Genomic DNA, 17,775 nt, shown 5'->3' on the forward strand with positions numbered 1-17,775 from the left:
GTTTTGGATGGGTCTTACTGCTCAGCCAGTGGCTGGTTCCTCTTATCTCTCAATACTGCTGCTGCCAAAAGCCTACAATGATCCTAATTAATCTCATCACAGATAACATGCAGGACTTGTGCTCAGCAAGACCAGCTATTGAATATGGGCTCAACTAACATGTCCCCATTCTGCGCTGCTGTCTTCCTCAGCTGGCAGGCTAGATAAAGAATTTCCCATAATTTCACAAATTTTAAGGCCAGAAGGAACCATCAAATCATCTAGACTGACCTGGCCATGGAATTTCATCCAGCTACTCCTGTACTGAGGCAAATAACTGATGTTTGACTAAAGTATATCTTCCAGAAAGGCCTCTAGTTTTTTTTGAGAGGGTAGATATTTTTAAAGCATTAAGAATCAAGCAAAGTGAATTTTTATTTTTATTGCATCTTACCGAGTGTACAGATAATATAGTGACAACAGCCATTCATATATAGATGGGCTTGAAAGAATCCTCCTCTACCCTTGTCTCTGGAGGGCTTCCTCTTATCTTCTCTTGAACATTTCAACGGATGATACCTCAGCTACCACCCGCAGGAAACATTCATCTTCAAAAGGTATGCCTATTTTTGGTTGTAGAAATTCTCGGACGCAACAAAAACTGCTATTTTTTAATTTAACTTAGTTTTTGGCAGTGGGGTTTTCCCTGTTCTCCATTGAGCCTTGAGAATCTGCTCCCATCCAACCCCAAACTTGAAACCCCATCCACCGACTCCGGTGCCCAAGACAGATCATCCTTCCAGCCACTGGCTCGGCCAGGGGGGGATGGATGTTCCAAACAATTTTTTAAAATTAATCTCTCATTTAAAAAGACTCCCTAAAGTACAATTACCCATCTGTACGTCTATCTTTCCCCCTCACCTCTATACCCAATCACATCTCCCTCCCAAGTTCATGAAGACCTCATTTAATAAAGGTTTAAGAGTACATTTTTATGGCCAAGTTACAACAAACAACAACAACAAACATGAATTTGAATGCAAGTGTCAACAACGGTGTCTTTACGGCAGCAAACCATGGCAGAGCTAAAGCAGGGTTTTCTCCGTAGGTAGCAGTAGCACAGATTCCCTTGCAACATACAGTGCAGCATTGTCAACACCTTTCTCTCTCCCTCCATGACCCCCTCTGCCACAAAAATGCCTGGTTTTAAAACAAAGTAAATTTAGCACGGTCAGCCTTTGGTGTTTTGAAATGTTTGAAAGAGAGACTGCGCTGCTATTCTAGGGGAACTTGTATTTATACTGTAAAAAGTGAGGTCTGACCCCTTCTGATGAGAGGCCTCTCCCCCCTGAACTCACTGTGATATGGGGCACAGCTCTGCCGCCATAGTCTTAGACTGCGACTAATGCGAACCAGCTGGTGGAGCAGAAGACTTGAAAGGGGCTACTCATTTTCTAGGGAGGTTTTAATTTTATGAAGCTAAAGCATCTTAGTGACAGTTTGCTGAGAACATTCTCTCCCTCTCTTTCATTTTGGGAGACTTCAGATGGATTTATTGTCTACATCCTACAGCGTAACTCACATTACTCAAGTGTGAGCTTAAATTACCTCACCATATACTTGTTATTTCATCACTAAGCGTTTAAGATGCTAGATTTTCAAATATTAGCACTCAGTTTCTCCTTGTTAAACACACATATGCACACCACTAATCACTTGTTACATGGGTCCACAAGTACCTATTTTGTACATGTGCAAGCGTTACATAAGATTACTAGCAATTTAGGCATCCATTTTAAAATGTAGAAAATATTACCTATGTTGTACCTAAATCATGAGCTAAAATGTTCCCTTCATTAGAAAACCCATATCTGCCTACTAAATATATATTGAGTTTAGTGGAAGGGGGTTTTAAGGTAGGGCAATATTTCATATCACAAATATAGGTAACATATGCAGTTAAGTCCAGTGCAAGTCATCATTGCAGATATGAAAATCTACTTATCTGTTAATTCGTTATGATATCTGGTATCTGTACAAGGAAGCTACACTCTCAGCAGTAACAAAGAATTCCCATTTATAGGTTTTTGGCCCCAAATATATGTGCACAGAACTCAATACTGCCCTGCAATCTCTTGCCAAAGACAAGTTATCATAGTTGCGTAACTGATCTTTTCTTTATAATATATGAAGTATTCTGTGGCTAAAGGGATTTGGATTTTTTTGGTTTTTAAATGGTGGGCAAACACTTTCCTGCCCAAATAAAGCATTTGGAATGGTCTTTGGCTACAGTTTAAGTGTTGTGCAATTTCATTAGCACAGAGTTTCAAACCAGCAGTTGTTTAAGCAATAATAATTGAAGAGCCGGGCATTTCCTGGGGATTAAGGACCAGCTGGGAGGAGATGGCCTGAGGTGCAATTAAGGGACCACACCCGCTCACTAATCCACAGGAAATGCCCTGCAGCCTAGTCCTTATTGCTGTTTCTACACAGCTGATGCACTGTATGTTAGCCAGCGTGGCTGCTGGAGTTAATATTCCATTCAGTTGATCAAATGACAATGTTGTCTTGTTGCAAAAGTCTTTTAAGAGTAAGGAGTGACAATTTTGCTTTTACAGAGGACCAGATTTTGTTCTGTTACATCAGTGAAAATTCTGAGGAAACTCCACTGAAGTCAGTGGAGTGACACCAGTGTCAAAATCCACAGTAACTGAGGGCAAAACCAGACACAGAGTTCCTTTCTCTCTCTCAAACACAGACATGTGCATGACGGGGCACCAGCAGCAGTTGGCCCCAGGAAAAGGAAAGGTGGCACCAAAAGATACAAGAATAACCAAACAGCAGAAAGGGAATAGCAAGAGGGATGGAAATGAGAAGGGACACACAAGACTTGTTAATACACGTGGAGGAGCTGGGTACAGCATGGAGTGTTCGTGTTGCTAAGAGGGGACGCCCTCATGTATTGGATGCCAGTTGCCTAATGGCTGTCAGATGTGGGTATGGATCCTGTAACAAAATGGATATAAGATCTGCTCAACATTTTCCAAGTTTCAATCTTTTAAACATTTTCTCAAAATTCTGAATTTCAACAAATTCTGACCAGGTACCATATGAGAGCTGGGTGGAAATTTTGTTGAAATCTTGAATTTTGGCAAAAAAAATGGCAAACATTTTTCCTATATTTTTGATCAGCAATAATGGCTAGAACAAGACAGGCACGGAAACGTCCAGGATTTTTTTTTTTAATTGTCTTTGCTAGGATTGGTGGAACATTCCTCCCTCCCCCCCAACCCCCCATTAATGAAACATTAAGGGTCAGATTTTTTATTTATTTACTGGCCAGATTAGGAGTCTAAATGCACGCACTACTGTGCACCTAATTTGCATGTGCAATTACCACAGTTGCAGGTACACCAGGTAACTGGCTAACCAGATGAATTTAGGGATTTGCTCATCTGATGTCTGCACTCAGTTTTGGTAATTGGCCTTTTAGATTGTTTAGGGCATGGACTGAATTTAATCTGTCTCTTGTATCATGTCATCTGTGCTAAACAAATAATAATTTCATGAGCAAATTAGCACATCGTTGTTCTTCTAAAGGGTCTGAAGATTTGGCCCTAGAAGCAGTTTGTTAAAAGGGTACAATATCTCTCTTCTATTACCTAGTCTAGGATGTCATCTTTCTGGGAAAAGCTGGAAAGCTTGTCTCCCTCACCAACAGAAGTTGTTCCAATAAAAGAGATTATCCCACCCAGCCTTGTCTCTCTAATCTTTCTGGGAGTCAGTACTGAAGGTGTGTGCCTAGATGCAGGTCCACTGAGGGAATGGTATAGGCCTGAGGCAATGTTTCCTTCATACCCAAAAACCTTAATTAGGGATTTCAATTAGTGAGCACTAGGGCACATTACCTTGAAAATAAAAAGTCTAAAGGAAGGCGCTCCCTCCTCTTTTCATTTGAAATTGCCCTGAGAGCGACTGGTACCCCCAAATCAGTCACATATCTAGCCTGGTCTCTCCCATTTTCCAATCTGCGTATTCCTGAATTTCCATCATAGTGAAAAACATTTTATTTTCACAAAGATATTGGTTGTATGTAAATTCATATGCCAGTTACACACATTCACTATTTTAGAACAAACATAAGGTTTCAGGGTGTAGCCATATAATTCAAAGACTGATCACATACTAAGATCCATTGTATTACACTGCAATTACATTAAAAGAGATTTCAGTTTAAAATAGCTTTGTTATATATTTTGTTTTATGCCATATGTTTGCAAGATGTGAAACTGCTTAGTCCTATCCCTTATGTTTTACATATATGTGTGACAGTGTATCAAATATTTAGCATATGGATACTGGCACCACATTAGGGTTATTTTCCTGTTAGGGGCCAGGCCCACCTTTTCTATTTCATTGGGTTTCCCCCACTATGTCTGCAAAATAGTGTCCCTCTTATTCTGCAGCTCTTTAGTGACCACAATTATTTTTTTACTTCTGTTAGCACATGATGCACACAATTGGTATCTGGAGTTCCAAACGAAAAGTCAAATTCTACCCTATAGCAATGTCTAATGAGATTGCACAGGTGTAAGGGAGAGCAGATTTTGGCTTCAAGAAACCTTATTACTTATAATGATGGACAAAGAGGAGAGATTCTGGCTTGATTCTCATTATCCCAGGCTAAGGCTGTGCTGGCATTTGGGGAAAAAAACCTCAATTTTTAACTTGGGACCAGAGAAAATGTGATCTAGAGTCACGGTAAGACAATGCATGTGGAGCTCATGATGGCATTTTTTTACAATCTTCATTGGCACAGTACATCCATGGTATGCTCCTATTCCCCGGTTGGATGTGTGTAATTCTTAGAACCAGGGTTATGGTGTGAATTTGAATATTCTGCAGGATTTGTTTAGAATTCATGGTTTCACCAAACACTCCTGCTCATAAACTCATTCGTAAAATATTAACGGGAAGTCAGCAGTAAATGCGGGCAATCACAGGTGAAGCTAATTCATTTACAAATTTGCACTATTATATTTTTCAGTAATTTTACATCTTTACCCAGGAGAACTATTTTTCTCACAAACTAAAATGCAAAACTCTCCAATATGGGGTGCTGTAAGAACCTTTCTGATCATGGTCGTGCATGTGTCACGGTCTTTGAAAAGCCCTTTTCTCTTTTAAAATGATGTAAAATGCTTTGTCCTGGATGCAAAGTTAAGAGTTTGACTTTTAAAGCCCTCCTGAGCTTTGGCTTTATAAAAAGTAAATAAATAAATTGTGCTTTCAGCTGTTTTAGCCCATCACCATGACTCACTTTCTGGGCTCAACAGCAGGGTGACCAGCAGGACTGATCTGAGCTGGGCAGAGATCCAATAAGATCCTAGAGACAAAGTGAGCATGGAAAGTCACTTGTTAATGTCAGGGAGAGAAAACGATCTGCCCTCACCCCCTCCCTCCCAGGTGCACTAGCGTGGGAAAGCTTGGAGTGTACATTCCTCAGTAGCAATTGGGGCAGGAAGGCTCAGAGCATCCCAGACAAACCTTTCACCAGCACTCAGGAAAGGTAAATAAACTTTAGAGACAGGGAGCTGGTTAAAGCCCTTGTGCTCCTGAGCAGCTAGGACAGGGGGAAATGTTTGTTTACTACAGGAAACAGCTTATTTATTCCTGGACAGTTTTCCTGGGGACCAGCACCTGCCACTATAAAAATTCTTTTTACAATACCGGCTTTGAGAGGCTGCCTGAAATTGTCCAACTGGGGACAGCAATAAAGCATTGTGAAATGACCTGATATAACTGTAGACACAGTGGACACTTGAAAAACTTCTATGTGTGCAGACATGCATGAAGTTCTTTCCAGTTCATTTTAAGTATAATTTACACTATTTGCCTGTGTCAGTAGTTTTGGACAAGTAGCATCCAGTATTTTCATTCACAAGTGACAGTGCACAAGATTTGCTCATACAAATCTCCAGATTGCACAAAGAGCGGCCATCTTTGAAAATTTTGGTCCCAAGTGAGTAATGAGTACCTTCCAAAACAAGTCAGATTTTTGTAGCTAATACAAAGCACATGTGCAGACCCTCTAAGAGGTCCGAGGAAACAAAAAGTGGGCAGGAATATTACCAGCCTTACAGGACACCATTGGAAAATGCCTGTACTTTGTCAATAGCAGTTTTACAGCCATTACCACTAAATCTCACTGAAGTTAATTGGGACACAGTACAGCTGCTACTGCTGCAAGGGGACATCAGACCCAGCATTTCCTGACACAGATGAAGCTGCACTCAGTCCATGACATTCCCATATCTACAGCTGGTGGTAAGAACAAATGGATGCTTTTCCAACAATACGCAGAAAGAAGGGTCCTTACTGCAGAACAGCATGCTTATTGTTCAGAGTTATTGTAAGACTGAGATGCAGTAAGTGGAAGCAACCATTAATTCAGTGACAGGGATGGTCAGGAAGAATCCTTTACATTTCAGACAGAATAAATATATAGCTTCCAGGGATGTGATTAGCAGTTGATAAATTCATTCTGGATTCCTCCAAATGCCTCAGTATGAACCTGATTCAGAGTTCACTTAAGTCAATGGGAGTCTTTCTGTTGATTCAGTGGGCTCTGGGTCAAGTACAAGATAAGGCTGATGTTTACAGCCAATTCCTCCAGTGCCCCTGTATGTCCTACCAGTGCTATTGTGGTTAAGGATTCATCCGTTTCTGCTGGCCCACATACTCTAAGGGGTGTAGTAGCACCCTACAATGAAAACTGGCTCTGATAATCTTAGCATATGACATCTCAGCCCAGGATCACCTCTCCCTTCCCAACTTCCATAGGTAATTGCTGTATCTAAATTTTAAAAAATTCAGTTTATGATTATGTGTCTATTTAGGGCTTGATTTTTTTAAATTTAAAACCAAAAATAAAGCAGACCAGAGGACAAGTTATACTCAGTGTGTCTGTCCACCCCTTCCCGGTTGGGTAGGAAAACAATTCCCTTCCTCTTTCTTTGCAGAGCGTCCGTGGATAGTTTAGCTGTAAACAGAAAAGGCACTGTGGTGACAACAGGGCCATAGTCTAGAGAGCAAAAGAAAGGACTGGAAGACAGAAAATGTGGGTTCTCTTTCCTCTCCACCACTAACTGATTATGTGACCTTGGGGCAGTCACTTAACTTTTCTGTGGTTTAAGTTTCTAAAATGTGTTGAGACTCTCAGATAAAGGGGCAAGATAAGTGCAAAGCATTATCATAATTTGTATTTTGCTTTCCCTCTCCCCGTTGAATCCTGGAGTGGTTTGTTCTGACTCTCTAGCTGCTTGTCCTTTCCCTTCTATAACCACAAAGCCTGCACCCTTGGCTTTTTGAGGCTTGCACAGTCTAAGAAACAGTAGAAGTATTTTGTATATAGATCACAAGTCCTCAAGTCCTCAGTCCCTTAATGTTCATTAGTTTCATTTAGTCACAATTCTTCATATCACAGAGAAGTCACTGGCACTTTAAAATATAGGTGCACTGAAGTCTAGTGAAGGACAAAATTCCAGGTGAGGAGAAAGAGGAGAAAATACATTTTTTTCATCCTGTCCAATTCAGTGCAACCTTCATATTGGACTCAAAGTGGTGTGTCATTACTCTCAGTGAAAATGAAACTACTCTCCCCTTGGATATTTTAGATTACTTCATGTATAGGAATGACGTGACCCACTTTATATCAGCAACACAAAATCAGTTCCTACACACTATGCCCCTCACTGTAAAAAGCAACAGCACACTGGTACATAAAACTGAAATTATTGTGGCATATTTCCTCTCTCCAGCTGCCAGTACATTAGCTTTAATCATCACTTCCAGCAATGTTTTCTGGGCAAGCACTTTTAGATCCAGATTATTAGAGCTACTGCATAACCTAAACTGTAGTGCAGATTGCCCTCCCCACCTGTTTTTTTTTCTTCCTGTAAGGATTTTGAAAATGAGGACACATCCCCCATCCTCTTGGTGAATGACACAAGCAAGTATTAGAAAATGAATACTATTCACTAAGGTCAGGGGCTGCAAATGCCACAGCATAAAGCAGACAGAATATATAAAGTATCAAGAAAGATACTGGAAGTGCATCACTCCCAGTTCAGGTATCTGACTGACAGCACCAAGATGTTCAGCAAAAATCAAATTCCATGGCATCAAAAAAATGGGCTAACAAAAAATCACAAATGAAATTCCAATATTTTAATGTACTTTATGAGTCTTAGGACTCCACATCGAAACCAACAAATAAAAAGCAGTGTTACCAATTCTTGTGAGTCTCATGATATCTGGTGTTTTTCTTAAAGCCCTGTTCCTGGAGTCAAAGTAATTAGGTTGAAACTCAGGTTTTACAGGGTGTGTGGGAGTGGAGTAAATTTCTGGCCCTCCCCTCATGATTGTCGAGAAAAGCTTGAAAATGTGACCCAAAGCTGTGTAAAAATCTCAAGCTTTTTAAGCCAATCTGATTATTTGAGTTTTGGAGCCTGACTCATCATCTGTGAGAACTTGGGGTTGTCAATATTGAAAATGGTTCTTCCACACTCAGCATATTTCAGATCAAAACAACAGCGATTTGGTACTCTCCTGTTTTTCTTCATACTTCCAACAGATGGAACCTGATTTTACTGCCTGGTGCTTGAAGCTGCAGGCCTTAGTAGACTATAAACTGCAAGAAAACTAGCCATACTGACCATGCATCTGGTAGGTGTACGGTGCTTGTCCTGTTGTTGGGGTACTGAAGGTGGAGCCATAGCTAAGAAACCCACTCTGTCCTGGAGAATGGCTCAGACTATCTTCTGTTTTGATGCCTTTGGGGGATATAAAAGGAACCAAACGCACAATGTTAGGGTTCTGCTTGATCTCATCATATACAGGTATAACAAAAAATTTCAATGTTTATGACATTTTAGCTAGAGTTGGAGCTGATCAAACTATTGATTTTTAATATTCAGTTTGGATTTAACCTTCTTTTTTATTAGCAAACAAATCCCAATTTTTGAAAACATTTTCATTATTCGCTAGTGTTAGCCAAGTATTTTTCTGAAATAATGTATGGCCTATATCAGGGATCGCCAACCTTTGGCACGTGGCTCACCAGGGTAAGCACCCTCGCGGGCCGGGCCGGTTTGTTTACCTGCCGTGTTGGCAGGTTCAGCCGATTGCGGCTCCCATTGGCCGCGGTCCGCCGCTCCAGGCCAATGGGGGTGGCGGGAAGTGGTGGCCAGCACATCCCGAGTCCCGCGCCGCTTCCCGCCGCCCCCATTGGCCTGGAGCGGCGAACCGCGGCCAGTGGGAGCCATGATCGCCCGAACCTGCCAACGCAGCAGGTAAACAAACCAGCCTGGCCTGCCAGGGTGCTTACCCTGGTGAGCCATGTGCCAAAGGTTGCCGATCCCTGGCCTATATGTTCACCACAAACTATTTGTGTTAACTATATTAAGTAGTCATTATTGTGTGATTGGTTGCCATGATACAGTTTCTGCTCTCTGAATGGATGACTAACTTAAAGACAGGAAAATAATAAGTAATCCACTTTCCAGAAAGTTTTTTTGGACAACTAAACACTTGTGCTTCAAACTTCGTTAAACTTTTGCAGTTGTGTAGATTCTGAGGGGTTCTCAGAATGCTGGTAATTATTAACAATGCGGTCATATGAATTATAGTAAAATAAACTCAGTTAAACTTCTATTCACGTAAACATTCATGATTGAAAGATGTTTTTAAAATTAAATTATTTCATCAGCTCCATTTAGAATGAGATAACGCAATATTTGCCAACAGATCATATTGGAGGGATATCAGTTAGGTGTGAACACTAGATAGTCACATATAGTTGACAATAGTAAAGCTGAGCAATGCACAAATCCCTAGTCAAAATCGCCTTGGTACTAAGATCAGGCAATTAAAACGCATGTCAAATCACAGGAGGAGCGGCACTAACTGAATTTGACATTGTAAGATGGAACTTTTTCAGGTGGTGAAAGGGTCTGATATTTTATCACCCGGGCCTGCTGAGATCATGCTGCTGTATTTTTAAAGTAAACGGCTGAAAGGTGTGTCTTTTTTACAAATCTTTTGGCCTCTGCCTCTTTGCATGTGTATTTGCACAAAACAAAATATGGTCACGAAACACACCCTGAGCGCCATGGTTAAACAAAGAGACTATTGATGGTCTGCTCTTGGATTTATGAGCTGCCCAGGTTGCTGCCATTTTTGTGCACTTTTGGGCAAACCTTCCAAAGCGACATCAAATTCATATGGCTTCAGCCAACCAAGCTGTTGCTGTCTATCTTGGCCAATCCCTTCACCCTGAGAAAGCACAGTGAGTCTGCGCTCACTGAGGGTGGGAGCAAATTTTACTGAATAGCTTCTCCTGGGACAAAGTCACTTATTTCTAAGGAGAAACAATCAATGTTAGATGAAATCCATGCAATTTAAATGCAGATTACCAACTGGATAACAACATTCCATACTGAAATCCAGGAAATTTGTTTGGACAATGAGTGAGCGTGGGCTGTGGTAGGTGTCAGGCTCCATTATTGCTGGTGGAGTCTGTCTGCTAGGGGGTTTGCGGGTGAGTGCAAAGAGAAGCCGTTTTTCATAACATCACATTTGTTTTTCAATTACATCAGCACCATGCATGTGAACACTCAACCTATTACAGCCCCGACCACAATTAATCTTCAGTGACTGGGCCTTTCTGGAAGTCTAAAAATTGTTGTCAGACAGTGAAATAACTTAGCACCAAATTAATTTCCACACAATGCTCTGTTTTGTCTAGAAACTGGCCTAGTTTTATATTTGTGTCTAAAAACAATACTGCTTCATTGTTCTTGGTCATCAGCCAGGTAGGATTTCTCATATACAGTATCATATATATTATTGAGGGTGGGGGCAAGGGAGGGAAACCACTGTTCAAGGATGGTAATAGGTAATCTACAGGATTTATAAGCAGTATGTGGGCCTGACATGTGTGTGCCCTAAAGACGCTAGCCAGTAGCAAATGGCCATATTTTCACCTGCTCTAACAGGGACAACTGTTCAGAGTTTGCCTTGGAAGTCATCCAGCTGATACATTTGTGTTTGTAATTCCAGAAAATCAACTCAAAACATTCCTCTAATCATCCTGATAGATTTTACTTTCCCAACCCTGTTACCCAGACCTTTCACAGATTGTTAGGTTGAGTTTTCCTTAACTAAAAACGTTGTCAATAGCTGTGTAACAGGTTTGTGTTTTTACTGCTGTATGTTGGGAAGCAATACTGTACTTACCAAATAAACAAGGGCATGGGAGCTCAAAGACTGTCAAAACTGACTGTAGGATTGGAAACAAAACCACACAGAAGTTTTGAGTAGTACTGAACGACTCAAACGGGGCTCACGGTTTCAGCTGGGGATAAGCATCCACAAGTCTGGATGTTCACCATTTCCAAGCCATTGCTAAACAACATGAACCTCTTTGGTCTACAAAACTGGGTAAGAAGTTTCCTAGGAAGAGTCTTTCCCTGTAGGATTTTAGGGATTTCCACATGGGGCTATGAAAACCAGTTTTGTGAAAAATATATTTGAACCTCAAAAACATGTTTGGTTATGTTTGGGTGATGGTTCAGCCGGGGTTCTAATTTTATCCAACCTGAATTACTAACTCAAACTTTGGTTGTTTAGGCCCCTCTATCATTTTGTCTTATTTACAGTCAACTCTGAGTATGCTATAAGCATGTGAATAGCACAATTCCAGTAGCAAGTAGATCTACTGAGGGTTTACAGTGTGACTGAAAATAATCAAACCCACCCAATAGATCTCACATGACATCAATTTGCACTGAATGGAGACTGGCTCCCCTACAATTTGCACACACAGAGGAGGTGGAACAGATTCTTAGATGTTGAAAATGGTAAGACAGCCTCAGGAAAAAAACCTGCTTTCCATTATCTTTACTATTCTGTATGTCTGAAAACATTTATTGTATATACATTTAGACTATATATGCAATATTTAATAATAATATCTTGCAAATGTATCTCTCATCACAAAGCATTGTGTAGTACAGAGATCATTTCACCCACCACTTGTTAAATTCACTCATCTGCAGCGTAACAACCATTCTGTATCATCAATGATACACAACAGTTTTTAGGAAGGAAATGAAGACTGGCTCTTGTAACTGAAACTGCAAAGGGAACGTAGAGAGGCAAAGCATAGTTTACAAAAGAAGCATTTTTTTGCCACCTCCCCCTGCAATCTTGCAAGACTGGACATACAGGTCTGGATCCTCTGCTGATGTAAAGCAGCATAGCTCCCACTGCAGTCCAGTGAGGCGATGCCAGTTTGTGCCAGCTGAGGATTTACCCCAAGGTCTCAAGTGGTCAGAGCCTTATTTCCAAGATGGTACCTCCAAGAGAAAAGCACTTTCTAGGGGGCTGGGCTCAGTACTGAGTCACAGGAAACTTCACCAGCTACTGACTCCCTACTGTCACTCTTTTCAGCACCAGGATATCTCCTATTCTGCTACTGACCAGGTCCAACCGTACTTCGTTTATAGGATTATAACTCAGGCTAGTATGTGCCAATCCACTTGAGCTGAATATCCGGAGAGTACAGAGGAAAGTCTTCCTAAAACTTTTGACAAATTTGAATTTTTCTCTAAGCCAAAAAAGAAAAGGAAAAAAAACCCATTCACTACAGAATTGAAGAGTTTTTGACTAGAAGGTTTAATCATTAGGTATGTTCTTTTTGGGTCAGAAGGATGAGACATTCTCTAGTGAAAGCAGAAGCTCTTAGAGATAACCTAACAAAATAAGATTACTCACTGTAGGAGGGTATTCCATAAGGTTGTCCTGGTGGAGGGTATGCAGCGTAAGTAGCGGCTTGCTGGATTCCTGCACTGTACTGGGTCTGTCCATAGGTTGCCATTGTTGGAAAAGATGGGACTGTCACTATATGGGGATGATGTCTGTTCAGAACAAGAAAACAGATACTCTATCGTATATGGTTTTCTAGAGAATTCTCACTAATCTAGCTGCAAAAACTTCCAGTGACATATTTGACTAGAATGGCTACACGTGGTGTTACGCTGTATATTACAGGCATATAAGATATGCCACACTGGGTCAGACCGTTTTGCTCTAATACCCTGCTTCTGGCAGTGGCCTACAGAGATATCACTAAGTGAGAGGACACAATGCCATCCTAATCTTTGGTCAGTGCTATAACCTCGGGCTGCGCGAAATATTTGCAACAATTTTAAAAAGTGACAATCTGTGATTTTCAGGTTTCATTTTAAAGTCACAAAACCAATCCAGTTTCATGGAACACCTTTGAAATGTCACATTTTCCTCTATAGTCACTTATAAATGATCCTATGTTCAAAACGATAAGATCTGCATTCCCAGGGTAGAAATGACTTGTATGGAGAACCTCCAATTCTCTGACTTCGTGTCCAACTTGATTAAGAAATGGTTTTCTGGGGCTAAGGCCAGGTCTACCCTACAAATGTTTGGAGGCACAGCGGTATTGGTCAGAGGTGTGATGAGGAGTTCTCTGACTGACATAGCTGTGCTGGCAAAAGCCCCTAATATAGCATATTGCTAAAACTGTCCTTTTCTTGGTATAGTTTATTTGGCTCGGGGGAGGGGAAGGAGGTGAAATAAGCTATACTGGCAAAAGCATGAGAAACTTCACCAGTATAACAGCATCTATTTGAGGAGTGATTTTGCTGGGATAGGATACCAATATAGCTATACCAGCAAGGGGCTCCTACGGCAGATCTGGCCTGCGACTTGCAGCAGAACAGGTGCAAAGGCTGAAGGATCACGTTCTTCAGGCTTTTCAAGGTTGCAGGGGCCCCTGCAAAATGGTTAATCAGCAAAACAAAGTTTATAATCTACAGGACTTGAGCTCTCCTGAATGCTGTCAGACATACTCACTCTGTGGAGTAGAGATGGAGAGGACACTGTGATGCTGCTTTGCTGTTACCTGAAAAACAAAATTAAAGTGTCTCTGGTTTTCAGTAACATTCTGTTATATGGCTAAGTCGATGCCACTGTTCTGATCCTTGCTAGACACAGAAATGTCTACAATAACTAGAACAATATTTGTATTGAAATCCTCAAAGACTTTTAAGGCAATTATGAGAAATGACAGGGTAACTTTCCATTTTAATGCTAATTGATAAAATCAGCTTTATGTGCACCCAGGAACCTATCAACTGATTGATGAATCTACCAGGTTTTTCTTGATATAGGTATGGAGCCACATAATGATGGTAGGCCCAGTTCTGCAGCCATCAGCAGTCCCAGTGATTTCACTACCACCACTCATGTTGACTACTCAGCAATGCATGATATCACTAGGACTACTCATGTGACAAGGGGTGCAAAAACAACCTCTTCAGTTGTGAAATGACATTTACAAAACACACCATGTTCTGCCTTTAAAATTTCTTTTGTATTCCCACCATTCAGTGTCTCACTTTCTTTAAATGCATCAGGACAAAGGTTCTTTAAGTTTTCATCTCTCCTTGTACTGGAGCTTGGGACGTACTGGCCACTACTTCCAGCAGCTCCCATTGGTCTGGAGCAGCGAACCGCAAACGCGGCAGGTACACAAACCGGCCCGGACCGCCAGGGGCTTTCCCTGCACAAGCGGCAGAACAAGTTTGGGAACCACTGAGCTAGGACATACCCGCAATGCTACAAGAGAATTATCCTCATTAGGAAGTCATCTAAAATGATACGACTTCAGTGTGTTCAGCAATGCAAAAGTTAGTGAATTAAACATTTTAAACATGTTTTATTTAATGAAATATGCAAATATGTATAAAATCTAAATATATGGAAATAATCCTATGGGCTCAAGTAACTTGTCATTCCATTAATCTAGAGAGAACATTTCCAAAATATACAGCTTGATGTTATATAAAAGATTCCTCCTTCCCGGTCTCCTCTCCAGCTGTCTTCTTGTAATTAAATTATCCTTCCCCCCCCCCCCCCGCCAGCTTTTTTCATGGTGGTTTATGTGGTTTTATCATTTTTGTCCTAAAATTAGGATTAAATTGAGGTATTAACAAAAAAGACATTAAACCCAATGGAATTTTTTAATTACAGACTTAATAAAAATTTATTTTTATCTGTTGTAATTTTTCTGTTTCCTTATTTATGGGGAGCCATGAACACGTTAGCAGAGGAATGGGTACTTGATAAACAAAATTATTATTAATAGTAATTAAAAGGGAAATTATTCTCTCTTTCTAAATTTTAAATGTGTATATTCTCCTTCAATAATATTATTACTACAAATGAGTAAACAGATGCATTTCCTGAAAAATAATTATTTATTAGAGCGGATCAAAAGATGGGAACATTTCTATGAACATTTTTGCAAAACAATTCATCCCTTTTTTGGTCAAAGTTTCGAATAGTCTAAGAAAAGTTTACTCAAAAAATCAACATTCACAAAATTTATACAAATTATTTATTATTTACTCATCTGTCTATTTATATATTTGTGTCAATGTTTTTATAGAAGTTAGAAGTCAACTAATTTAAAGCTTAAGTGACTATATTTAAGTCCTTATTGCCATATTTAGGCATCTAAAGAAAAGCTGCCTCTTTCCAGAGATGCTAAGGCACCTATTCTTCTCATTTGCTGTCACAACACCCTATCATTCAGGCCTGAAACCTGGAAGTCATCTTTGACTGCTCTCTCTCTCTTGCCCCACACATTGAAGACATGCCCAGATTCTCCCACTTCCTTCCCACACAATGTCTATGAGACATCCTTTTTTTTTTTCTATGCCTTTCAATCTCCCAGTTTGATTACTGTAACCTCTTTCCTTCTGGTTTCCCTGACACATCACCTGCCCTCTCCACTATCCAGGACATAACAAACATAGCTCCTGAGATCATATTCATTGATAATTGCTCGGACTGTATCACCTCCCTCTTTGAATCCCTACTCCACTATGTGCCACTTTCTCCCCAACCTCTTCTGCATCTAATACAGCTTCTTGTCCTTCCCTTCAGAGCCCTTCCTGATTCTACTCCTCCCTACCATCCTCCACACCTCCCCTAATCCGCTTCCCTCTGCCAGTTATGTCACCCTTGACACAGTGAGTGAAATCCTGATTCCATTGAAGTCACTGGCAAAACTCCCATTCACTTCAATGGGGCCAGGATTTCACCCCTCTGTTAGTTCACTGCCCCCACAACCATCTGCATATCTTCTTCCAGGCTATCGGTTACACATAGAAAGCTCTTCCTCTGGTAACCCACAGATCAGTACCCTCTCCACATCCAAATCCACCCTAAAGGACCAGGTCTACCGTGATGTCTAGGAGACACTTGTCAGCTGATAATGGCAAAGTAACTGTCGAATCAGGTCGTATGCCTTTTAAAAAGGAAAACCATTGGGCTACCTGACATTGTATTTAGTGATGCATCTAATCACCACCTTGACTACTTTATACTTCGTTCCCTTTTTGTCCTACCCTTCATTAGTCTGCCTGTACCTCTCATATTTTAGAATGTGATGTTTTCCGGGCAGGGTCTAGCACATTATCTGTTTGTTCAGCACATACTACATGGGGGGGTACCGATGGAAACAAAGTAACAGTAATAACTCCTCCAATGGCCTTGGACAAATTGTTTAGGTTAAGGTTGGATTCTCACAGCAACTTAAAGGAATCTGATATCCCCCTTGGAGTTGAGCACCTAAATCCCTGAGGCTTTTTTGAACATCTCAGCCCTAACCTCTCTGCCTCAGATTCTCCATCTGTAATATGAGGATGATACTTACCTACCTCATTGGGGTGTGACTGTAAGGATTATTTCATGTTTGTAAAATATTTAGACAATAAAAAGATGTATTACTGATAAGGAGATATAGGAGAAAGATTCTCTTTAAAAAAGTTGGGCTTACCTGATTCAACAACGATTTCACTATGAGCAATTTGCTTGGACTTACCTGCAAGAAAGTTTTTAGTACAATTAGATTTTATATTCTGAAAATAAATTCTTACTTTTTCTATAGCCCAGACCCTCTTTCCCCTATTTCCTATAGATTCTGATCCTTCCAGCAAACCTTTTGAATTGGTGGTCATGCTATACATGCTTCAATCCAACTTAATTCCTAAAGGCTCAACAAACACAGATACAACATGTGGCTTCTAACATACACAGCCAACATACAGTGGCTTCTAACACCCTGCAAATAAAGGGTTAAACACGAGAGTTAAACATAATAGTCAGTGCCTTTTGCTAACTCTGCTCCAACAGGAAGGCTGAGGGATCCTGACCACAGCAAACAATAGCTGGAATTGTACTGGCGAGAACTAGTTTGGCTGCATCATTTGCCAATAATTTTTAAAACAGATTTAACATTCTTCTGTTTCCTTCACTTGAACAGTATAATGGGGTAGATGGCCGGGGGGATGGAGAGGGGGAGGAGGAGGAGAGTAGATAAGTTTCCATCATAGCCTCAACCACTGAAAGAATTTGTCCTTGGTACCTGCCAAATATGAAACTCCAGACCACAGAGCTGGGGACTAACTGTTCAGAAATGACAGCAATGATCTCAGCTCGACATGAACTGTGGCACAGCAACTGCTTTGGTAAAATGTTTCATATTTGCATTCTGGCTGATTAGGAACGGCAGCCTCTGGGCTTTCACCCCTTCTCTCTTCCAAGCAGCAACAATACGACTAGAACTCGGAGTTCAAATTAATGCTGCCCTTAGGGGTTGATGGATTGGTGGGGGCCAAAAATAAAACC

General features: G+C 40.7%; 2 protein-coding genes across 5 annotated transcripts in view; one reads left to right on the forward strand and one right to left on the reverse strand.

Moving 5' to 3' along the window:
• Positions 1-17,775, forward strand: part of LOC128846308 (uncharacterized) — a 304,287-nt gene that overhangs the window by 99,581 nt on the left and 186,931 nt on the right. The window lies entirely within an intron of this gene.
• Positions 1-17,775, reverse strand: part of EYA2 (EYA transcriptional coactivator and phosphatase 2) — a 154,316-nt gene that overhangs the window by 78,716 nt on the left and 57,825 nt on the right. For 3 of the 4 annotated variants that reach the window (XM_054045313.1, XM_054045311.1, XM_054045312.1), the window contains 4 exons: positions 16,925-16,969; positions 13,933-13,981; positions 12,817-12,959; positions 8,697-8,813 (listed from right to left, as the gene is read on the reverse strand). In XM_054045313.1, the coding sequence (XP_053901288.1) occupies positions 8,697-8,813; positions 12,817-12,959; positions 13,933-13,981; positions 16,925-16,969 (354 nt within the window). The remainder of the gene's footprint in view (positions 1-8,696; positions 8,814-12,816; positions 12,960-13,932; positions 13,982-16,924; positions 16,970-17,775) is intronic. The other variant, XM_054045314.1, reaches the window with a different exon arrangement.

This window comes from Malaclemys terrapin, chromosome 12 (genome assembly GCF_027887155.1).
Source record: "Malaclemys terrapin pileata isolate rMalTer1 chromosome 12, rMalTer1.hap1, whole genome shotgun sequence".
Taxonomy (NCBI): domain Eukaryota; kingdom Metazoa; phylum Chordata; order Testudines; family Emydidae; genus Malaclemys; species Malaclemys terrapin.